The sequence below is a fragment of the Vipera berus genome (assembly GCF_964194415.1).
Source record: "Vipera berus genome assembly, chromosome: Z".
Classification (NCBI taxonomy): Eukaryota; Metazoa; Chordata; class Lepidosauria; order Squamata; family Viperidae; genus Vipera; species Vipera berus.
Genome location: NC_138205.1, coordinates 17,676,062 through 17,700,587, shown reverse-complemented (window position 1 = coordinate 17,700,587; position 24,526 = coordinate 17,676,062). Strand labels below are relative to the sequence as shown.

Genomic DNA, 24,526 nt, shown 5'->3' with positions numbered 1-24,526 from the left:
TATTCTCTATTCGGTGGTTCATCTATAAGCAATTGGTAATCAAGTAGAGGCAAATTGCGAAGCTGGTATGAAGAATTCTATATATTAAGCCTTTATCCTACCAGACTGATTCAGATGCTCTATATTGTTTATTTGGGTTATATGACTCCTACAGTGTAAGATTGTGTAGAAAAAAAAATCAGTATGAACACAGTGGATTCATCCCAGATGGTCAGGTGAAGCTGCCATAACCATCGTGGCAATTTTATAGTTTATGTGATCACAGAAGCGGCTACTAGCTGTTGCAGGCAGTATCTGTGTAGCACAAAGTACAAATTTTTGCAAGGAGTTCCATGGAAAATGTAAATGATAAAGTCAGCTACCCTATCCTAATGATACAGTATCGAGTTGTATTTTTAGGTAATCAGTTTTATACAGGAAGCAACTGTCGAATCATGGTAATTCACATTGACCAAAACCAGACAACTTACCAATTGCTGCTGAATCTTAAAATAAGCTCCAAATCGTAGCCTAGACATTTTCTAATGGCTAATCAATTCAAAACAAATTTCAAATTTCGCTTTATAAATCTAAGAAAACCAGCTATGGAACCATAGAGAATTACTTCAACAGATAGTAATTTAGTATGGCTATTTAGAAATGGTTCCTTCCTACACTGAATTCAATGAGATTTATTTCTAAGTAATTGTATAAAATTGCATGTTGTGTGTGCAATCTTGCCTTCATAGTTTCAAAGCAAATATTCCAAAGATTTTGCTTTTGAGTAAGCATACATGTACTTTAAATCAAGGTGTAATACAAATTGGAAGTCTAGATTGGCTGAAACATGGCTTCAATTAGTTTCACTGATTGTTCAGGTTCATTGCATTAAAAATGTTCTTGTTAAATGAAAACATACAAATTTGTTATCAACTCAGAGATGATGTAGTATCAAGCAGCAGCAGTTATGTGGCATTTATAGAAAACATGTTCTAATACAAGCATTTAATATAGGCCCCAGGAGAATAAGTCACCGCTTTAAGAGAGATCAGAAAAAGCAGGAAAAAAAAGTTAATATGGGATAATGAAGACATGAATAGCACAATATACCCCGAAGCACAAAGATTACAAACACAAAAAGAAGAATTTATTTTTATTTAAATTCCCATCCTTCCCACAAAGGCACTAATTAATAAGGGGAAAAGTTTTTCGGTTTTATTTATAGTGGATGAAGATTTAACCATCAAATAATACAAAAATGAAGAGAAAGTAAGTGACAAATATTTAAAGGAGAAGGTATTTTCTTGCCACTAATGTTTCAAAAAGTGAGATCCAAGGAAACCCAGACTTAAAAGAAAAAAACAATTTGTAAGCATTCCTGTCTATCTGGATAGCTTTGTAGCACCAGGCCTTCATGAACAGAAAAGCTTGCATTTCATATTAGCGTTTATCAACATAGCACCCAAACTAAGAGGATACAGATAACAGACTTTTTAAAAATGTATTTCCTACTTGTGCTGATTCATCAAAAAATAATACTCAAGCATTATAGACACAGAGAATGATCAAAATGGGTTAAAAAACCCAAAAATCTACAATCTACATATTAACCAGGAGTAGTCATTGTTAGCTTGGGATTCAAGCTGTGCTTCACTTCACCCCCAACTATAGCAGTCTGTTTTGTAGAAGGACCATCCATTGTTTTGTCTCGAACCACACTCAGATCAAAGTTCAGGGTGGAATTTGAGATCAACAGGACACTAATATTTTAAAAGAAATCTCAATCTGCTTGTCTAATTTTCTGTGAAGCTTTCCCTTCATTCTCCTTGGCCAAAGTATTTAGTTGCAGTCTTGATCTTAACTTATGCAGGCAAACTCAACTTCTTGCCTTTTAGAACTGCAAGAGGAAATAGAAATAAGAAGAGGTAAGAACTTATGAGGCGTGTACTTCATTAAACTTTAGGCAACGTACCAAATAATACAGTGCCATTGCTTCTAGAGAGAGAAAAATGTATTTTTAACTATATTTTAATTAAACCATTAACCAAGAACAGTCAATATACATAGTACACCATAACATTTGTGCTCTTATTTCATATGCTGATAGCAATGCTTTATTTTTATCCATCTATCCGTGCATCAAATTTAGATACTGGCCATCTCACCCTCAGAGTGACTCTGGGGTGTACAGATAAAAGCATAAAAACCACATAAAGTTATATCAGTAAAGGGAGGATTTTTGGGGGCGGGGGATGTTAGTCATCCTATCAAAATAGCACTATGAGCACATGATATATGTGCATTAGCAGTACTGCCCAAAACAGCCTTTTGAGGACTGAGCAATTTTACTGGGCATACTAACATAACTCTTATGGGAATCAAAAAAATGAAAAAGGATGTAGGGCAAGAAGTTATGGCAGAATAGAAATATTACATACTGTTTTTTCCCATGTATCTATTTCAATAACAATCCCAATTGTCTGCCTAGCAAAAGCAATACAGGCACTCTTCAACTTACAACGGCAATCGGGAGCAAGACTGCTGTCATTAAGCAAGGATGTATACAGTACAACCCGGTAGTTCAGTTGCTGCTGTTAAGTGAATGCCCTGGGAATTAGGTGAAGCAATTTCCTGGTGGCTTCCCACAATGTACTCAGTGGGGAAGCTGGTAAGAAGTTAAAAGCCCCAGGCATGGCTGGGTGAAAGAGCGAGTGAGGGGATGTGAGGGACAAGGTGTCAAGTGCTTGAATTTCCAGCTCCAAAGGCTTCTGAAGCCTCTCGACTCTGGGAATGAAAATCCTCCGTGGCTGAAAACTGCATTTCAGCCAGCATCCAGAGAGGCTGGAGGCTGAATGAAAAAGTTCCATGCCGAAAGCCAACGAGGAATCTGGAGAAATAACTATGTGCCAAAGGAGAGCCCTCTCAACTTGGGGTGGATGGGTTGGAAAACACCCTGTGCCAAACCTCTGCTTGGATTTCAGCATAAAGCTTTTTCAGCCAGCCCCCAGAGACGACAGAAAAATCTCTAAGCAGGAGGCAATGGCTTGCAACCTTCCCTTCTGGTTTTCCTATCGACATTCTGGGGAAGCCAGCAGGAAAGATTGCAAATGGTGATTGCATGCTTGCAGGACACTTGGCAGCTGGTCGTAATGGCAAACAGGATGCCAAGCGTCCAGATCACAATCACATGACCACAGGGGTACTGCAACAGCATAACTTCAAGGACCTGTTGTAACTCCCTTCATTCAGCATCATTGTAACTGAACAGTCACTGAACAAACGCTCGTAAATCGAGGACTACTAACAAGTGGAAAATACAAGTTGCAGAAATCCAGAATATTTTTTTAAATCAAGTAACAAGAACTGGGTATACTTAGCAACTATGCAATGTCAATATCTGTTGAAGAGGGACAGGAAAAAGGGTGGGGAGCTAGACTGAAATGGGATTTCTGGAAGAGACATCTCTAGCTGTGTGGCAAACTAAAACTTTTTCTTATGGTTGCTTTTAAGCCTCTGTATATTTTGTAATTATACTTTAGTGGTGAATGTATGCCTATGTGCATTTACAGAGGTCTCCAAACTTGGCAACATTAAGAGTTGTGGACTTCAACTCCCAGAATTCCTCAGCCAACCATGGAGATCTTTATGAATGAACATAGATTGAATCAAATCTTAGACTTTTTTTAAAAAAAAAGATACATTTCGTTAAGGATTTTAGTATTCAACGAACAGTTCTAATAATTTTGATGCTACAAGTAAAAATAGTAAGAAAGCAGCAGGCGGTTACACGGAGGGCCATATCAACACCTGGGATCGCACCCCCGCTGTCTTCAAGCGGTGGCGTGCTCCGACCCTCCGGTTGGTACCCGTTTATCCGGGGGTGAGGAGGATCAGGCCCCTGAGCTCAGGCTGGTGTACTTTAATGCCAGATTCGTTGTGAACAAGGCTCTGATTTGATCAAGGAGGAACACGCGGATCTGGCATGCATTACAGAAACCTGGTTGGGCTCAGAGGGAGGTGTCCCTCTGACTGAGCTTTGCCCTCCAGGTTTCTGTGTGTTACATTGGCTGCGGGCTCAGGGCAGGGGCGGTGGGGTGGCGGTAGTTATACGGGAGACCTTATGTCCGCGGGAGACCACTATTGTACAGATAGGCGGGAGTGAATCCCTCCTCCTGAGGTGTGGCCCTGGGACTCAGTTGGGCTTGTTGCTAACATACCTGGCGCCCAGCTGTGTAGCAACGGCCCTGCCCTAGCTTCTCGACGCCCTCTCAGGGTTGACGGTTGAGTTTCCCAGACTTATAGTTCTGGGCGACTTTAACTTGCCTTCTCTGGGAGGGTCGTCTGAGTTGGCCTGGGAGTTCATGGCCTCCATGACAGCCATGGACCTGACCCAAGTAATTCAGGGTCTGACTCATGGGGGAGGACACACTCTCGACCTAGTTTTCTTATCTGGGCAATGGTTTGATGATCTGGGAGGGGGCTCGCCATCTATTGTCCCCCTGTCATGGTCCGATCATCACCTCCTGCGGTTGGTCTTCCGCTATGCCACCCCCCGCTGCTGGGCTGCGGAACCGACCAGGTGGTTCCGCCCTAGGCGCCTAATGGATCCGGAATGGTTCCAGACGGTGCTTGGGTCTATACCTATCCCCCTCACTCACAGCCCGGTCGACGCCTTGGTGGATGCCTGGGAAAGGGCTGCCACCGAGGCGCTCGACTGTGTTGTACCCTTGCGACCCCTGACCCAGCGCAGATCCCGGTGGGCTCCATGGTTTTCTGTGGAGCTCCAGGAGATGAAGCGTCGGAGACGGGGTCTAGAGAGCTGTTGGAGATCCAGCCGGTCTGAGTCTGACCAATTGCGGTTAAGAACCTTTACAAGGTCTTATCTCGCGGCAATGAGGACAGCAAAGTCTAATTACTTCGCTGCCCTCATCGCGTCCGCAGATAATCGCCCGGCCGCCCTGTTTAGGGTGACTCGCTCCCTCCTTAATCAGGAGGTGAGGGAGGAGCCCTTGCAGGGGCGGGCCGAGGAGTTTAGCTATCATCTGATGGACAAAATTGCTCAGATTCGAGCCGGTTTGGATTCTGACTGGGCAGAGACTGACGGGGAGGAATCGAGCGGTCTAGAGAATGTTACCTGGAGTGAATTCGATCCTGTGACCCCAGATGAGGTGGACAGGATCATGAGGAGACTGAGTTCCGCCACGTGTTTATTGGACCCGTGCCCCTCCTGGCTGGTATATGCAGCCCGGGAGGAGACACGAGGCTGGTTCCAGGCAGTAATAACTGCTTCTTTGAGGGAGGGTACCTTCCCTGCCGCCTTGAAGGAGGCGGTGGTGAGGCCCCTCCTCAAGAAGCCTGCCCTGGACCCGACTATTTTGAACAACTATCGTCCGGTCTCCAACCTTCGCTTTCTTGCGAAGGTGGTTGAGAGCGTGGTGGCACTTTAGCTCCCTCTGTTCCTGGAGGAAACTGATTATCTGGACCCGTACCAATCGGGTTTCAGGCCCGGGTACAGCACGGAGACGGCATTGATTGCGCTGGTGAATGATCTCTGCCGGGCTCGGGACAGGGGTTGTTCCTCTGTCCTAGTCCTATTAGACCTCTCAGCGGCTTTTGTTACCATCGACCATGGTATCCTACTGCGGCGTCTCAGGGGGTTGGGAGCACTGTTTTACAGTGGTTCTCCTACCTCCTGGGCCGCTCGCAGTCGGTGTTGACGGGAGGGAAGAGGTCCGCCCCGAGGCCTCTCGTTTGTGGAGTTCCTCAGGGGTCGGTCCTCTCTCCCCTCTTGTTCAACATCTATATGAAGCCGCTGGGTGAGCTCATTCGTGGTTTCGGGGTGGGGTATCATCAGTATGCTGATGATACCCAGCTTTTTCTTTCCACCCCGAACCAACCCAGTGATGCCCTCGACGTGATGTCCCGTTGCCTGGAGGCGGTCCGGGTTTGGATGGGGAGAAACAGGCTTCGTCTCAATCCTGCCAAGACTGAGTGGCTGTGCATACCGGCATCTCAGACTAATCAATCTTTTCCATCATTAACTATGGGGGGTGAGGTGTTACCCCCCGTTGATAGGGCCCGCAACTTGGGCATCCTCCTGGATTCACGGCTCAGTTTGGAAGATCATATAGGAGCCGTGGCCAGGGGGGCTTTTGCTCAGGTTCGCCTGGTGCGCCAGTTACGGCCCTATCTGGACCGAGATGCCCTATGCACAGTCACCCATGCGCTCGTGACCTCCCGGCTAGACTACTGCAATGCTCTCTAAATGGGGCTGCCCCTGAGGACCACTCGGAGGCTTCAGCTGGTGCAGAATGCAGCTGCGTGAGTTGTGATGGGAGTCTCCCGATACTCCCATGTAACACCTCTTCTCCGCGAGCTGCATTGGCTTCCAGTTGCCCTCCGGGTGAGATTCAAGGTGCTGGTGATGACCTATAAAGCCCTAAATGGCATGGGCCCAGATTATCTGAGGGAGCACCTGCTGCCAGCGTCAATTTCCCATCGTCCTGTGCACTCCCACAGGGAGGGCCTCCTCAGGGTACCGCTGGTCAAGGATTGCCAACGGGCGATCGCCAGAGGGAGGACGTTCTCTGTGGGCGCGCCTGCCCTATGGAATCAACTGCCAACGGAACTCCAGACTGCCCCGGACCTTCGTTCATTTCGCCAGGACCTAAAAACCTGGCTCTTTGAGCTATCTGGCCTGGACTGAGGGGTTTTAATGTTTTTAAATTGTGATTTTAATTTTTGGGGGCTAGACTTAATTTAATTTTATTTTAATTTTATATTGTATTGTTTTTAAATTTTGCCTTGTAAACCGCCCTGAGTCCTTCGGGAGTAGGGCGGTATATAAACCGAAATAATAATAATAATAATAATAATAATAATAATAATAATAATAATAATAATAATAATAATAATAATAAATAATAATAATAATAATAATAATAATAATAATAATAATAATAATAATAATAATAATTGTCAAGCAATTGCCCTTTAATAGAATACCTAATTTGATTTCTGGTAGGCTAGTCCAACAGATTTTATGTTATTCAATCCTACAGAAATAGCTTTTTAGTGCTCACTGTTTGGAATATGTGAGCACTATTTTTCTGCAACTTCTTTTTGATCCTAGGAAAAAAGGTGATGAAACTGCTAATTAATTTGTCAACTTACAATTAGTAAAGAGCTATTAGTTAATACACCTCCCAGCATCAAAAAGGATTGAGTTTAATTGAAGAGTGCCCTCTAGTGAACTTCCAGCTTAGCAGTAACATTTAGTCAACACATATTGAGACATGTGGTTGAGATGTCATTCCCAAATGAGTTTAAAATCCCAAGCACCTTGCTCAAGGCCAGAGATTTATTTATTTGTTAAATACATTGATATGGCTGCCCAACTCAAACCTGGTGACTACAGGTGGCAGAGCACTTCTCTATCTCATACTAATGGGATTTCAGTCAGCAGATCTAGTTTCCACTTGTTCTTGTTGCAAAATACCTTTCGTAATGTAGAGGTAGAAGAAATCGCAGTAGAGTATCGTTTGCACCAAACCAGCCACAATGGCAATGAGGTCGAAGAACCCCTCAAACTGGTAGCGCCAAATCCAGTTGAACAGGTAGAGGGCACGGTAGACTCCCAAAGCGAAGAGGTAATGACTTGTGATGGTCTCTGCCTCACCTGTTTTACTGACCATGAAGAGTTGTGGCAAAATAGCCACTGACTCCAGGTAGATGGAGAAGGTCCAGAGAATCTGGAAGAATCCAGAAGAAAAATAGTTTTATATTTTCCGATTACAGCTCATTATATTCACAAATTTGCATTGCCGTCATTCAGAACTGAACATTTGTGTGGTCCACCATTGCCCTGCCAGATTCAGGACAGATTTGTGTCATAGACTTAAGGATATGTCTGCTCCAACTCACTTTTTGATACTTTTGTCTGTGAAAGACTGCAAAGCCTAGTGCAGGGGTAGGCGACCTTGGCTCTTTTATGACTCATGGACTTCAACTCCCAGAATTCCTGAGCCAGCAAGGAATTTCTGGGAGTTGAAGTCCACGAGTCATAAAAGAGCCAAGGTTGCCTACCCCTGGCCGAGTGCAACATGTATCTCTTTGCAAACTGTCCTCAATAAACTCTTTTACTGGGTGTTTTAGGAATTCCATGAATTTCATCCTTTAAATGAATCCATGATCGTTAAGTGAATTGTTTGCTATTGGGCATTTTCTCCCCAAACTGGAACTAAACACTGGTTTGGGACAGAAACTTCATATGGCTGAACCCAGGCTGAATCACTCATGCTTGAGCTGCACTGAATTCAGTGAGTCAAGTTGCTCAAGATCTGGCAAGTTACAACTATATGTCTGGATTCAAGTACTCTCTTGACACTTCTGTTGCTCCAACAGACGTTTGTTGGTTTGTTGTTTCTTCTGGAAAGAACAGTTCTGGTTTAAACAACTGCAGGTATATCACAATTCTATTCCAGTACCATTTAGTCAACACACGAGCATAGAGGAATAGCTGAATACATGTGGCACCGCTTTGGAAAGCAAAATTAGTTCAACCTTGTAATCGTAAAAGGAACCAGCTATAAAATAGCAGGACAAGCAGGGACTAGGATATTAAAGATGGCCATTTGCCAATTAAATGAGTAATTTTAGCAATAGGACTCGAACACATCATATAGCTTGCAAGTTAGGTATCTGGGGCTTAGGCTTGTTTATACTAGCACACATTTCATTACCTCTAGGGGTGTGAAATCATGATTTACTAGGAATGCTAACACTGCTGTCGGAATAACCAGGAATTCCACTCTGAAGGTATCATGGTTGCCATCATAGGTGGCTTTGAATTTGCTATAGATCATCCATACCGTAGCATAGGAACAGGCAACATACACCACCTGCAGGAGATAACATCGATCAAGAACTGTCACTGAGATTAAATATTGTTTCATCTCTCAGATATTTAGTGTAATCAATCCCAAAACCCTGAACCTTTCAATGCCTTTCCTTTGGGGATCTTTCTGAAAGATTAGGGTTCCTTCTTGTAAACCGGATCCCTTCTTTAAATTCCCTCATTTATATGAAGTATGAGGAACTTGAAACCTAGATATTGCTGAACTACAGTTCCCAAGCAACTTGCCAATGATAGGTGCCCAAATTTTCAAGTTCAGCATTATCTGGATGGTCACCAGTTCCCACAACTGTTCTAATGACAACTTTAACCAATCCCTCCCCCAATATCATTAAGCTGTTTCTGTCTCTAATGGGTACGCTGAGAATTGGGACACCGATCTCAGGAATCAACTTAACATATTCTGCCACTGTTTTTCAAGGTCAGAGGTGTCAACCAACATACTGGTTTTATCCTTTAACTGATATAATAATACACTACCTGCTTACATTTAGTTTATCCAGGATTACTCGCAGGGCAAAGAATTTAAGACTAAAAACTAACATTGCTAACAATTGTCTAACACTTATTCTCTGCCCATGCAGCACCCGATATCCACGTCAAAATCTTCTTCCTCAACTTAATTCTTTGTACTGTACAAATGCTGCTAACATGACAAGCTCTGTTACAAATAAATGAAGACTTCCTACTTACCAAGCGGGAAGTTTCACTAAATTAGGAGGATATACTTTTGGATTCTTTTGCATAAACCACCATTATAAAAGACTATTTGCCTTATCTCATCCCCTTTTATAGCTGATAGTGGTGCCACATTACTGAAGCAAAATGTGCATACAGAAAGAAGTACAACAGAAACTTGTAACTATTTTATTTTCTGTGGCACCGAGCCTATTAGCCTTCTAACTAGTCACAATAACACACTATGTAGTCCAACATCACTCCTGTACCTTCATGGAGCTGTTATACAACGAGATGTAGTTTGTAAATAGATCTAGGTACCGAGTAGTGAAGACAATGGCAAAGAGAGCTTGGCTCTTCCCAGAGATCCCTGCAAGAAAAGCACAAGGCACCATAACTCATGATCAGATGAGAAAATAACCATTTTTGACTTTTTTTTTTTAAAAAAAGAGCAGAAAGCCATTAACTTGATCAGTGGCTCCCAACCTTTTCTGTACCCCGCACTCCTACAACGCTTCCGATATATTCTCGCACCCCTTACAAAAGTTGGAAATAACGGCAATGAATTATGCATATAACACTATAATTTTGAAAACCCTGATCTTGATCCTTAGGAAAAACAGAGAGGATCCTTTAAAACTCTTCGGGATTCATCATCCAGTGTCACATCTCCTTAACACAAAGAAAGTTCATAGCATTCAAACATTCAGAAGACTCAGAAGAGGCCTGGAGCTGGCACAGTAAGAGGTAGCCCAGGATGAGAAGGCATCATTAGCAAGGGCGGTGGTCTTTCCAAGATCTACTCATGCTTTTTCTTCAAGTCTAAGCAAATCTACACCCACAATCTGGTTTTCCTCTTTTTCTATAGGGCCAAAGGGGTTGTAAGAAGGAAGAGATCAGCCAGTTTTATCCAATCCCACCTCAAAGTAGTTTCCATTTCATTATTCATTGCTTTTAACAAATTACAGTTTAAAAAAAACCCAAGAACAATTATCAACTTTTCTGCATGAATGCTTCCTTTCTCCCTACCCTTTTTCCCCCCAAATCCGGATGGCCATTCTCTTTTTCAAAGCAATTCTTGCTCTAAAAGCAATAAATAAAAGAGGCTTTAAATACAGAACACGGGTTTCAAATATTAACCCACAAATACTGTGTCTTTCTAAAAAAAAAAGTGTCATACCAGATACATATATTAAGGGTCACAAAAACCCAGTTGAGTTCCAGAAATATAAATCTGTAGAAATAAAAGTTTCTTTCTTTCTTTTTTTAAAAAAAAAGGATAGACAGACAGACAAGAGTCCAACTTGTGTGACTTTGGAAGGTTTACTTTGAAGTAACCTGTCCTATAGCCTGGAAGTTTAACTCTCACAGTATACCCAGAGAGGAAGGATTGAAAGAAGGAAGAGAGGATTAGAGCAATTGGGTAAAACTGCACGTGTGGATCAGCCCCCAAGTTGGTTGAGGCTCAGATCCATCCATCCATGCGCTTACCGGTAGTTCCATAACAATCACTTTCAGGCCAGAAATAAAAGTCACCCAGAGCCATAGGGAAAGGATCACTTGATCTCCCCCTTTCATCTCCCTCCCCCGTTTTCCTTACCAGCGCAGGATCTGGTCTTCCAGATCTTCAGCAGCAAGATGATTATAGCCAACAGATGCGAGATGTCTCCCAGGAAGCGGAACAGATTCATGGCGTTCCGGATGGGCTGCCCGCAGAAAGCTTCGCTTACTTTCTCGGGGAAATCTGCCGAAAGAGGAGCGCGTTGGTGGGTGGGGAAGAGGAGATCCTCACACACACACAAAAAAACAACAACCGGGGGGGCGATAAAGGAGAAACGGCTTTATTGTCTCCCACTGGCCGGATTATCAAAAGGTGGGGAGGGGCATAAGGATGGCTGGGAACGAAGGCCACAAAAGGGGCGGGGAGAAAGACTGGCCACACCCACAGGTGGGCTGGGATAATCCAGCGGGTGGGCGGGGCAGCGGGATAGGAGAAGGCTGGCGGGAGGGCCGCTTGCTGTAGTTCGCCGGCGGGAGCTCCCTCCGTACGGGAAGCCGGAAGGGGGCGGAGCGTCTTCCTGAGGAGTCCGTTTTCCGAGGAATCTTTTTTTTTTTTTAAAAAAGCAATTCATATTTCTGTAGAACAGCCTGGCCGTGGGAAAACGGCCGGGGCGACCCGCGTGACTGCCCCAGGGCTAGGCAACCTTGGCTCGTTTATGATCGTGGACTTCAACTCCCAGAATTCCTGAGCCAGCATAGCTGGCTCAGGAATTCTGGGAGTTGAAGTCCACAATTCATAAAAAGAGCCAAGGCTGCCTACCCCTGCCCTGCCCGATTCCTTCACACCCACCAGAAAAGGCGCCTGTGAGGGGAAGCAAAGGATGGGAGAGCCTTTGCTCGCTCAGGGCTGGGCGGGCTGCATTGTACTGTAGCAATTAAAACACGACGCAAGAATTTTTAAAAGTCTTCTCGGAGGCGAGGCCGGGTGTGATTTGGCCGGCATCTTACCCGAAGCGAGAAAGAGAAACGGCTCTGCTTTTCGGGGAGGGAGCCTGGGAGTTTGCCCGGAGACTTCACACACACCAGAGGCGCCTCCCAACAACCGTTCCGCTCACTGGGGCCACGTTTGCAGTAGACCAGGAAACGGACTGAGCATACTATGTGGCATAAATTGGGACACACAAACACACACGACCAGGAAACGGATTGAACACACACACACACACACACACACCCCTTAAACACAAATCTATGAGATACTGTCTTACGTCCCTTTCTATCCCAATGGCTTACAGCCAGGTAGTACAGGTACAGGTTCTCCTGCTTGAGCAGGGGACTGGACTAGAAGACCTCCAAGGTCCTTTCCAGATTCTATTCTATTCTATTCTATTCCTCAACTTAACAACAGTCTATTTAGTAACTGTTCAAAGTTGCAGCAGCACTGAAAAAAGTTAATTTTTAACTTTTAGTGGATTAGAGGTTCAGTAAGGCATTTGATAAAGTAGATCACAACATACTACTTGATAAGGATGGCAGCGGCTGCGGCAACGATTTTTTTTTTTCAAGCCCCCAGGCTGGTCGTGGATCCAGGGACGCTGGCAACGGCGATGGCGGTGGCGGCGGGGCGCCTCCAGGCCCCCCCCCCTGGCCATCGAGGAGGGGCCGGAGGCTCTGCTCTGCCCCGGCCCCCCCACAGGCTCCCGGGCGACGGCGGCGTCTCCAGGTTATCAGCGGAGACGCCGCGGACCAGCTGGACCAGCTGGGTGGCGGAGGCGAAGGCATCGGCGGCGCCGGAGGTGAGAGACCCGCCCCTGGACCACGGCAGCCGTCGCAGCCATCCAGGAGGGGCCGGAGGCTCTGCTCTGCCCCGGCCCCCCCCCCCCACCGGCTCCCGGGCGACGGCGGCGTCTCCAGGTTATCAGCGGAGACGCCGCGGACCAGCTGGACCAGCCGGGTGGCGGAGGCGGAGGCATCGGCGGCGCCGGAGGTGAGAGACCCGCCCCTGGACCACGGCAGCCGTCGCAGCCATCCAGGAGGGGCCGGAGGCTCTGCTCTGCCCCGGCCCCCCCCCCACCGGCTCCCGGGTGACGGCGGCGTCTCCAGGTTATCAGCGGAGACGCCGCGGACCAGCTGGACCAGCCGGGTGGCGGAGGCGGAGGCATCGGCGGCGCCGGAGGTGAGAGACCCGCCCCTGGACCACGGCAGCCGTCGCAGCCATCCAGGAGGGGCCGGAGGCTCTGCTCTGCCCCGGCCCCCCCCCCCACCGGCTCCCGGGCGACGGCGGCGTCTCCAGGTTATCAGCGGAGACGCCGCGGACCAGCTGGACCAGCCGGGTGGCGGAGGCGGAGGCATCGGCGGCGCCGGAGGTGAGAGACCCGCCCCTGGACCACGGCAGCCGTCGCAGCCATCCAGGAGGGGCCGGAGGCTCTGCTCTGCCCCGGCCCCCCCCCCCACCGGCTCCCGGGCGACGGCGGCGTCTCCAGGTTATCAGCGGAGACGCCGCGGACCAGCTGGACCAGCCGGGTGGCGGAGGCGGAGGCATCGGCAGCGCCGGAGGTGAGAGACCCGCCCCTGGACCACAACAACCCTGGACCACGGCAGCCCTCGCAGCCATACAGGAGGGGCCGAAGGCTCTGCTCTGCCCCTGACCGGCTCCCGGGTGGCGGCGGCTTCTTCGGCGGTAAGAGCAGCGGTGCGGCGTCTCGACCACCGTGGGCTGCCCCTGGACGGCGGTGCCTCCGAAAGATGCGCACCAAAGGAGACGCTGGACAATGGAGGCGACGGCCCGACCCACCTCCTCGAAACATCTTGATCGGAGACGGCAACACCAGGGGCATGACACCAGGGACTCCCGTACCTCTGAGATGCCACGCTCTGGATGGTCCCCAACCAATAGGGGCCATGGAACTGCGGCCAGGAACAACGCCCAGAGGATCAGGGAGGGAACTGTTTGGGGCGGCTGAACCACCGGAGCTGACGCCAGTTAATGGATCCCTCCATCCTGCCTTCTGCCCATTCTCACCCATCTTTGCCCATTCTCTCCCCACAGGACATAACGGGCCTGGGTGCTAGCCACGGTGGCAGAGTGGCTGGGCCATACACCTGCTACCCCATAGTGGTGAGAGCTCTATGGGGTATGCCTCACCCAGAGTACGTTCTGGACCACCTCCGGAAGCAGAGACACAACCCATCGTGAGAGGATGAGGAGTGGCCTGCTTCTGGGGGTTCGCCCGGCCAAGTGGCAGTGGCAGGGCGACGATCCAGATACGCACCTACCCGGCTCGACCCTCCTGCAAATTCACCATCCAGGGGACAGCCTTCCCGGAACCACCTGTGACTATGCCCGTTCAATACTCTAGCATAGCACTGCACGCCCTCAGGGGTTCCCCACTCTCCTGGGTGCGACCCGCCTTCATCACATCCAATCTTGATGACGGGCCCAACCACTGGGCCTCTGAGAGATGGCCGGGCAGGGTCAGGGGCCTCCAGCACATTCCCATCAAGAGGCCCCTGATTAAGTTCTTAGCTAAGTTTTTTGTGGGGTTAGGGAGGGGGGAGGGAGGAGACTATGGTTGCGCGGGAAAGGCACACCTTCCAGCCACCATAACGCATGCCAGGCCCACGGCCGTTCGCGACGGCGTACAACGAGGGCCAGTCGCCGATAACACCCAGTGGCGTACTGACGAACGTCCCATCCCTAGGATGGTGGGGAATGGCAGAAGGTGCACAGACAGAGGGCCGTATCGTCACCGGGAGTGTCATCTCCGCTCTGTAAAGGCGGTGAGACGCTCCGACCCTCTGTTCTCCCCCGGAGGACCCGGGAGCAAAGGTGCGCACCCTCCCATGCTGAGGCTGGTCTACCTGAATGCAAGGTCCGCAGCCAACAAAGCTCACCTCATTCGTGACCTATTGGAGAGTGAGCATGCGGACCTGGCCTGCATCACGGAAACCTGGCTGGGCCCAGAGGGGGGTGTTCCTCTGGTTGACCTCTGCCCGCCAGGTTTCCAGGTACTGCACCAGCCCCGGGCTCATGGGAGGGGCGGGGGAGTGGCAGTTATCATCAGGGAATCCCTTAGCCCGCGAGAGACCACCGTCCCTCAGATGGTCGGGTGTGAGTCTCTCCTACTGAGATTCGGCCCAGGGGCGCAGCTGGGTCTGCTGCTGGCGTACCTACCACCTAATCGTGCAGCGGCGGCCCTACCCGAGCTACTCGATGTCCTCTCAGAGTTGGTGGTTGAATTCCCAAGACTCATGGTCTTGGGCGACTTTAATCTACCGTCCCTGGGAGGATCGTCCGAACTGGCTCGGGAGTTCATGGCTTCCATGACGGCCATGGACCTGTTGCAAATAATTTCTGGGCCGACTCATGAGAGAGGCCACAACCCAGACTTGGTGTTCTTGTCTGGACGGTGGCGTGATGATGTCGGTGGGGGTGCCACAACTGTTACGCCCCTGTCATGGACCGATCACCACCTCCTGCGGCTAGACTTCCCCCTTGCCACCCCCCACCGTGGGTGCACGGTGCCAGTCAGATGGTACCGCCCTAGGCGCCTAATGGACCCTGATAAGTTCCAGGCAGCGCTTAGGGACTCGCATGCACCCCCTGCTCACAGCTCGGCGGAAGCCTTAGTGGAAGCCTGGGAAAAGGCAGCCACGGAGGCTCTGGACCGAGTTGTACCCTTGCGGCCTCTGACCCGGCGCAGATCCCAGCGAGCCCCATGGTTCACCGAGGAGCTCCGGGAGATGAAGCGTCGGAGACGGGGCCTAGAGAGCCGTTGGAGGTCCAGTCGATCCGAATCCGACCGATTGCGACTAAGAATCCTCACCAGGTCTTATCTCGCTGCGATAAGGGTGGCAAAATCCAACTACTTTTCCACCCTCATCGCGTCCGCAGATAATCGCCCAGCTGCCTTGTTCAGGGTGACTCGCTCCCTATTAAACCAAGAGGTGAGGGAGGAACCCTTGCAGGGTCGAGCCGAGGAATTTGGTCAATATCTGCTGGATAAAATCGCTCGGATTCGAACTGGTCTGGACTCCAACTGGGCTGAGATGGAAGAACAAGACATGGACAGTCTTGTCGACGTCATCTGGGAAGAATTTGATCCTGTAACTCCTAAGGAAGTGGACAGGATTATGAGAAGGTTAAGCTCCTCCACATGCTTACTGGACCCGTGCCCTTCCTGGCTGGCCTATGCAGCTCGAGAGGCGACACGAGGCTGGTTCCTAGCGGTCATCTCTGCTTCTCTGAGTGAGGGTCACTTCCCCACCGCCTTGAAGGAGGCGGTGGTGAGACCTCTCCTCAAGAAGCCCACCTTGGACCCATCCTCTTTGAATAACTTTCGTCCAGTCTCCAATCTTCGCTTCCTTGCGAAGGTTGTTGAGAGCGTGGTGGCGCACCAACTTCCTCAGATCCTGGATGAAGCGGTTTATCTAGACCCGTACCAATCGGGTTTCAGGCCGGGCTACAGCACGGAGACGGCATTGGTCGCTCTGATGAATGATCTCTGGAGAGCCCGGGACAGGGGCCATTCCTCTGTCCTAGTCTTATTAGACCTCTCGGCGGCTTTCGATACCATCGACCATGGTATCTTGCTGCGACGCCTCAGGGGACTGGGAGTGGGAGGCACGGTTCTGCGTTGGTTCTCCTCCTTTCTCCAGGGTCGCTCGCAGTCGGTGCTGACAGGGGGACAGAGGTCGACCCCGAGGCCTCTCGCTTGCGGAGTCCCTCAGGGGTCGGTCCTCTCGCCTCTCCTGTTCAACATCTACATGAAACCGCTGGGTGAGATCATTCGCAGTTTTGGAGTAGGGTACCATCAGTATGCTGATGACACCCAGCTTTTTATCTCAACTCCAAACAATATCAGTGATGCCCTAGACGTGATGTCCCGCTGCCTGAAAGCGGTCCGGGAATGGATGGGGAGAAACAGGCTTCAACTGAACCCGGACAAGACTGAATGGCTGTACGTACCGGGAAACCAGGAGATTCAGAACGTCCCACTGCTTAACATTGGGGACAAGTTACTTCCCCCTGTTGATAGGGCCCGCAACCTGGGTGTCCTCCTAGACTCGCAGCTCTCCCTGGAAGACCACATTGGAGCTGTGACCAAGGGGGCCTTCTCCCGGGTTCGACTAATTCGCCAACTACGGCCTTATCTGGACCTGGATTCCTTACGTACAGTCACCCATGCCCTTGTGACATCTCGCCTAGACTATTGTAACGCTCTCTACATGGGGCTGCCCTTGAGATCCACTCGGAAGCTTCAACTGGTGCAAAGTGCGGCGGCACGGACACTCTTGGGAGCCTCCCGATACTCCCATATCACACCTCTCCTCCGTGCGCTGCACTGGCTTCCGGCTGCCTTCCGTGTGAAGTTCAAGGTGCTAACGATGACTTACAAAGCCCTACATGGCATGGGTCCGGACTACCTTCGGGAGCACCTTCTGCCGATGTCAGCACCCCACCGTCCTGTGCGCTCCCACAGAGAGGGCCTCCTCAGGGTGCCACCGCTCAAGGAATGTCGGCTGGTGGCCCCCAGGGGGAGGGCATTCTCAGTGGGTGCGCCAGCCCTCTGGAACACCTTACCAACAGAAATCCGGATGGCCCCTGACCTCCGTACCTTCCGTCGCGACTTAAAAACTTTCCTGTTTCAGCAGGCTGGCCTGGCATGATAGCGTTAATTGGGGTCCCAGTTTGTGTTCATTAGTGTTTCTTATTATTTTTATTGTTCGATCTGTATACCTTCCTTCCTCTGTACACCGCCCCGAGTCCCTCGGGAGAAGGGCGGTTTATAAAAACTAATAAATAAATAAAATAAAATAATTTATGACCATTTTTCACATGACTACAGCAGCAGCCCCCATGGTCACAAAATCAAAATTCAGACACTTAGCAACTGACTCATGACAGTTGCAGTGTCCCGGGGTCATGTGATCCCCTTTTGCGACTTTCTGACAAGCAAAGTCAATGGGGAAGCCAGATTTACTTAACAACCGTGTTACTAACTTAACAACTGGAGTTATTCTCTTAACAACTGTGGCAAGAAAGGTCGTAAAATGGGGCAAAAATCAGTCAGTTAACCAATGTTTCACTTGGCAACAAAAATTTTGGGCTCAACTGTGACCGTAAGTCAAGGACTATCTGTATATCTGTATTTTAACTTTCTTGTATATAGCAGTTTGAGAGCCCTTGGCCAGAATGTATGGTAGCATAAGAATTTATTTTATTAAATTTATATGTCACCATTTTACTACTGAAGCAACTCTAAACTGCTATATAAATTAATAATATTGAATAATAGCATTATAATTTTTATCTGTAGTGAGACTGTTGTGATTCTAATGTAGGGGGGGTTTGTTACTCCTGAGTAAGGCATTAATATCACTGGTATATGATTTCTTGTTACATATACCTTGTTGGCAAAATAATAGTAAAATGTGATCACATGACCTTGAGATGCTGCAAACGGTGACAAATGTGGCTGGGTTGCTGAGCATCTGTAGTGTGATCACATGACTGGGGGGGCAAATGCCAGGTTGTTATTCCCCTTTTGCAGGTAACTCCCTTTTTGCAGGTAAGTCGCAACTTCAAACAATCGCACAATGACTGGTCATAAGTCGAGGCCCACCTGTAGTTTTTTAGACTGCTTATTCCGTAGAACAAAATAAGATAATCTCAACCCATGTTGGCTTCTGCCAACCTAGCAGTTCGAAAGCACGTCAAAATGCAAGTAGAAAAATAGGGACCACTCTGGTGGGAAGGTAACAGCGTTCTGTGCACCTTTGGCGTCTAGTCATGCCGGCCACATGACCACGGAGACGTCCTCGGACAAGCGCTGGCTCTTCGGCTTTGAAACGGAGATGAGCACCGGCCCCTAGAGTCGGAAACGACTAGCACGCATGTGTGGGGGAACCTTTACCTTTACCTATTGTTAATGAATTTTTCCCCATTTATACCCTACCTTCCTTGCCAGAGTTTTTAAGTTAGTAACACGGTTGTTAAGTGAATCTGGCTTCCCCATTGACTTTGCTTGTCAGAAGGTCACCAAAGGTGATTACGTGACCCTATTATCAAAAGGTCGCAAAAGCTGATCATTTTTTACCTGGGACATGGCAGCTGTCATAAATGCATGCCAATGGCCAAGCATCCAAATTTTGATCACATGACAATGGAGATACTGCAATCATTGTAAGTGTAAAAAACAGCCGTAGGTGACTTTTTCAGTGTTGTTGTAACTTCGATCGGTTAATAAATGAATAGTTGTATGTTGAGAATTGCCTATGTTATTCAACTGCCAGATATTCTGAGATCTATAGCAAGAGCTCTTAGACTTACCTACCACTTCACAGTGCTTTACAGTGCTTTAAGCAGTTTACAGAGTCAGCCTATTGCCCCCAACAATCTGGGTCCTCATTTTATCAACCTCGGAAGGATGGAAGGCTGGGTCAACCTTGAGCCAGTGAGATGCAATTGCCCGTAAGAGTAAGCAGAATTAGCCTGCAGTGCTGCATTCTAACCACTGCGCCACCACAACTCTAATTACACTGAAGCCCTATTGTGAGGTATCCCAGACCAGTTTCACTGGTAAACGCACAATACGACATGTGAGCATTGTGTATAATACGGTGATGTTGATTTGCTCCTGTGAGAGGTTGTTGTGCCCTTTTTTTGGTCAAGGCCATGCCTTCCCCATTTAAAATACTGTAAAATGTTCAAGCCACTATAGCACAGTGGCTAAATTTGGCAGGAATCTGTTGTAATAACTAACGAATCCTAGGAAAGAGTTACAGCTGATTGTGGCCTCCGGGTATTCTTGACTGTTTCAATAATTCTCCATACACTTGCATGCGCTTTATGTGTCAGCAGCTGGATTGTAGTATGCAATATTTGGTATAAAGAAGTAGATTTGTTGCATTGTGCTCAAAAGCTATAGGCCAGGGCTTTTCAACCTTTTCACCCATTGTACCACTTTTAGGATATGGCAACATCTGAGTACCACCAGTCGCCTCGCAAAGTGTCAAAAACCTGACCCCCCCCAAAAAAGGAAAAAAGTGATGAAGTACAGATAGTCCGCGACTTACAACAGTTTGCTTAGTGACTGTTCGAAGTTACAATGGCACTGAAAAAAATGCCCCCCAAGCTACAGCTGAGCAAGACACCTGCCTGCCTGCCTGCCCGGCGGCACTCTTCCTCCTGCCAAGGTTTTCATTCTTGTGAGCATGAGGATTGGCAACGGGGGTGGGGTGGGGGGGTGTTTGGTTTTTATTCCCCTCCTCTGCTGGGTAGTTGCAGCAGGCTTTGGTCACTTCACATGACCCTGGGACACTGTGACCGTCATACATATGAATGAGTTGCCAAGCATTTGATTGTAAACCACAAGACCCTGGAGATGCTGCAACATTCCAGCTGATCGGCGCTTCTTCTGGGCTCAGCAGAAACATCGGGATCAGCGCTGAGCTCCAGCTGGATCCTGGTGCTGATCCTGGCACTTCCGCTGAGCCCTGACAGCCCCGAAGAAGCGCTGATCCTGGCGCTTCCGCTGAGCCCTGACAGCCCTGCAGCTCCAGCCATCTCTCACTCAGGTTTGTGCGGTGCTGCCACCGGTTCACCTCATTCCCCCTCCCCTGCTACCACTTTTCTAGAATGTTTGCGTACCACCTGCCAGGTTCCAATGTACCACAGGTGGTACCCGTACCACCAAAAAGCCCTGCTATAGGTCACCAATCTCTGGCAGAGTGCTTGAGATTTTATAGATATACTTCATCCTTTGCTCTAATGGCAATGCTATTATCTACACAGCACAGAGTACCTGGACTGTCTTGTAACACTTGGCTCACAACTTTCTGCCAAAACATTGAAGCAGATGCTATTCAGAACCGATTCTATTATAATCATAATAGAACTCATAACTCATCACGTTTATGATGAGGAACACCCAGAATCTACCATAAATACCTCAGCTTCTGCTAGGTCTGTTTTCCTGAAATGTTTCTCCTCACCCACCCTGCACTCCAAGATTAATACAACAATCCTCAATTCTAACTAACAGTTATTGTTGTTCAAACTGTAATATAGCTAGTCTGCAATTTACAACCATTTGTTCAGAGACCATGTGAAGTTACAATGGCACTGAAAAAAGTGACTTACTCCAGTCACAGCATCCCACTGGTCATGGGATTAAAATTCGCACTTTTGGCAACTGGCATATATTATGACAATTGCAGCATCCTGGGTCATGTGATCACCACTTTTGGCCTTCCAACCAGCTTCTGACAAGCAAAGTCAATAGGAGGAGCTGAATTTGCTTAATGAACACGTGATTCACTTAACAACGGTAGTGATTTACTTAATAATCTTGGCAAAAAAGCTCATAAATTCAGGTGCAACCCAGTTCACCGTCACCTTGCTTAGCACTGGAAATTCTCCCAATTATGGTCTTAAGAACCACCCCTAGTGGAGCATGGTAACTATTTTACCTGACAGTTCTACAGTATTCTTTCTAGTTGTGGGATCAAGAGCTCTAATCAGTTTTTCCTCTGATTTGTATCACTTTCACTTTTTTTGTGATGGCTTATGGGATTGGATATGCCTATGGTATTTTTCATAACAGTATTTTAATATAATAATAACTTTATTGTCACTTGGAATGTGCACCAATCGGCATACATCAAAACGAAATTTCGCCGCACACAGCTCTCAAAGGGTCACCACCTCCGATATACACTCCTTGTTCGTGGCCCGCTCAAGTTTCAGATCGTCCATAGTGAACAGTGGCAAACAGGACAGATGGAAACGGAGCTCCGTGTGGATTAGCCCTCAAATTAGCTTGAATTCTAGCATGACAATCTTGCCTCTTTTCCTTTTTCTGATCCTGACTCTTCCACCTTTTCCTTATGTGTTTGAGTATGGCAGGGCCATCCTTTGGCAACACCTCCAGCACTGCTCAATATCCTTTTCAGCTTACTTTTAGTGGTCTCCATGTTAGGAAGCACAGAGGGCAGGTGTTGGCAATGGGAGTTTTATATTTTTATAAATGTTATATTTATATTTTTCCAGTGTAAAAAAAATAAACTATATCTCTGGCTTTAGTTTAGGATCTGCAAAAAATGCTTCTCCAATTTATGTTCTGATAGAACGGATAAAGTTCTCTTGTCATTGAATGTTTTTGCCATTCGCTTCCAATGTGAGCCATAAATACACATAAAGGATTAAATCATTATAGCAGTCTTGGTTTTGAAGTAGCATCAACACCAATTCTTTGGCAGAGAGCCATAGATTAGATGCTACTAGGCTGTTGAGACTTTTTAAGTGACATCATTGCCACTTAAGATATATCTTATGTTCAAGGTTGGATCATCTCAAATCTAATTTAAGAAGCGTTCAGGATAAAGAGCTGAAACAAGCAGAGCAATCTTCTCACACTGAAGAGAGCCAGTTTGGTATAGCGTTTAAATTACTGGCCTTGGGCATGAAAGCCAACTGGGTGACATCAGGCTGGTTACTCTGAGCCCACCCCACCCCATAGAGTGGTTGTTATGGGGAAAATAGGGAGAGGGAGCAGTATTAAGTATGTTTGATGCTTTGAGTTACTTATAAAAAATAATAAAGGTAAGATAAAAATCTAATTAATGAGTAAATAATAAATACGTAAGCAAGACATAAGGGCTAGTTGCAGGGGATGTGAGTGGACATTCAAACAGTCATTCTCAGCCACCCGCTCCTGAAAATTCTGGGTAGTCTTATAGTATCCAAATATACAATAAAAAGAACCAGTGTGATGTACTAGTTAAGGTGCTAGCCTAGAAACCAGGAGAACGTGAGTTCTAGTCCAACCTTAAGTATCAAAGCCAGCTGGATTACCTTGGGCCAGTCATTCTCTCAGCCCAACCCACCTCCATAGGATTGCTGTTTTGGGGAAAATAAGAGGAGGAAAGAGTTTAGGGTATGTTCAGCGCCTTTAGTTACTTACAAAGAGATAAAGGCGGGACAGGATAAAAATATCCAAAGACACAGTACAAGTCTGTTAAATAAAAAACAGTTTAAAAAAACATGGCAGTCAGAACTAAAAACAACCATTAACAATAAAAGCACCGCAGGAGCTCTACAGACACCTCAAGCCTGGGAGCAAAGCCAGGTTTTAAGGGTTTCCTGGAACCTCAGGAGATGGTGGGCCTTGCACATCTTTTGGGGAGAGGCTGTTCCAAACAACGGGGCAGCGACGGAGAAGATAGGCCTCGGTCCCACAAGGTGACCTAGTTTAATTGAGGGGACCCTCTGCCCAAACGTACTATTGTCTCACTCTAGTCCTTCTATAAGCTTTAGTAAGGCAAGCAGATTTTATTTTCCTGGGCTCCAAGATCACCGCAGACGGACTGCAACCAAGAAACTAAAAGACGTTTGCTCCTGGGCAGGAAAGCCATGGCAAATCTGGACAGCACACTAAAAAGCAGAGATATCACCCTGCCAACAAAAGTGCGTATAGTCAAGACTATGGTCTTCCCAGTTGCAATGTATGGCTGTGAAAGCTGGACCATAAGAAAGGCCGAGCGCCAAAGAATTGAGGCCTTTGAGCTATGGTGCTGGAGAAGACTCCTGCGAGTCCCTTGGACTGCAAGGCGATCAAACCGGTCAGTCCTGTATTAGTCCTTGATCTACTTCCGTACCCTCAAGGAAGTCCGTGAGTCTTGAATCTCAGTACATGTTCACAAAGCTGCAATTCACATCAGTTTTCAGGAGAAAAGGAAAAGGTTCTTTTTGCTAGTGTCCACCAATTGTATATCGGGGCTTAAAGCTTTTATAAGTGTTCCCATTACTACATGAATATTCCTGATGTGGAAGTTTAACCTCTTCATTTCTCCTGACAGCTCTGTGGTCCAGTGTTTGTCAACCTTGGGAACTTTAAGATGTGTGGACTTGAACTTCCAGAATTTCCTAGCCAGCCAAGTACCTAAAGTTGAGAAACACTGCTCTACACCACAGGAAATTCACTAAGGCTGTCTAGATATATTCTGCAGGGTAGAAACTTTTCAGGACACCATTTTGACATTTACCTATACTTGAAGCTGTTTGTTTCTTGTTTCCAGTGAAATATTTAAATGAGATACTTTCTTCTTATTTAGGAAAGGGATTGAATGTAAGAAGTTGTGGTGCTATCAACCCAACCAGATCCCCCTTGTGCCAAACCTGGTGCTCGCTTGGGCTTAAATCTAAACATGGGCCAGTCACTTCTCTCAGTGAAAAATTTGAATGTAGCCTTTCAGTTGGGAGAGCTGCTCATGAACTGAAAAACCTGTGATAAAGAAGAATTGAAAGAGTCTGGGGGGGGGGGAAGGAGGTAGGTAGAATAAAGGAGCATTCTGTTTAAGAAACTATTCCAAAAATAGTGTACTTAATGGGAACAAGGAGGATCAAGTATAAGTGCTTTTAAAGGCCATTTCTCTTTTAAGAAGATCACATAA

General features: G+C 47.5%; 1 protein-coding gene across 1 annotated transcript; it reads right to left on the bottom strand.

Moving 5' to 3' along the window:
* Positions 1 to 1,147: 1,147 nt before the first annotated feature.
* LOC308678451 (ER lumen protein-retaining receptor 1) lies at positions 1,148 to 11,461 on the bottom strand. Its single transcript, XM_081345654.1, has 5 exons — positions 11,172 to 11,461; positions 9,841 to 9,941; positions 8,721 to 8,879; positions 7,478 to 7,730; positions 1,148 to 1,876 (listed from the first exon to the last, which is right to left on the bottom strand). Exons 1-5 carry the CDS (start codon positions 11,260 to 11,262, stop codon positions 1,842 to 1,844), a joined length of 639 nt encoding a protein of 212 aa, XP_081201780.1. The 5' UTR covers positions 11,263 to 11,461; the 3' UTR covers positions 1,148 to 1,841.
* Positions 11,462 to 24,526: the final 13,065 nt, after the last annotated feature.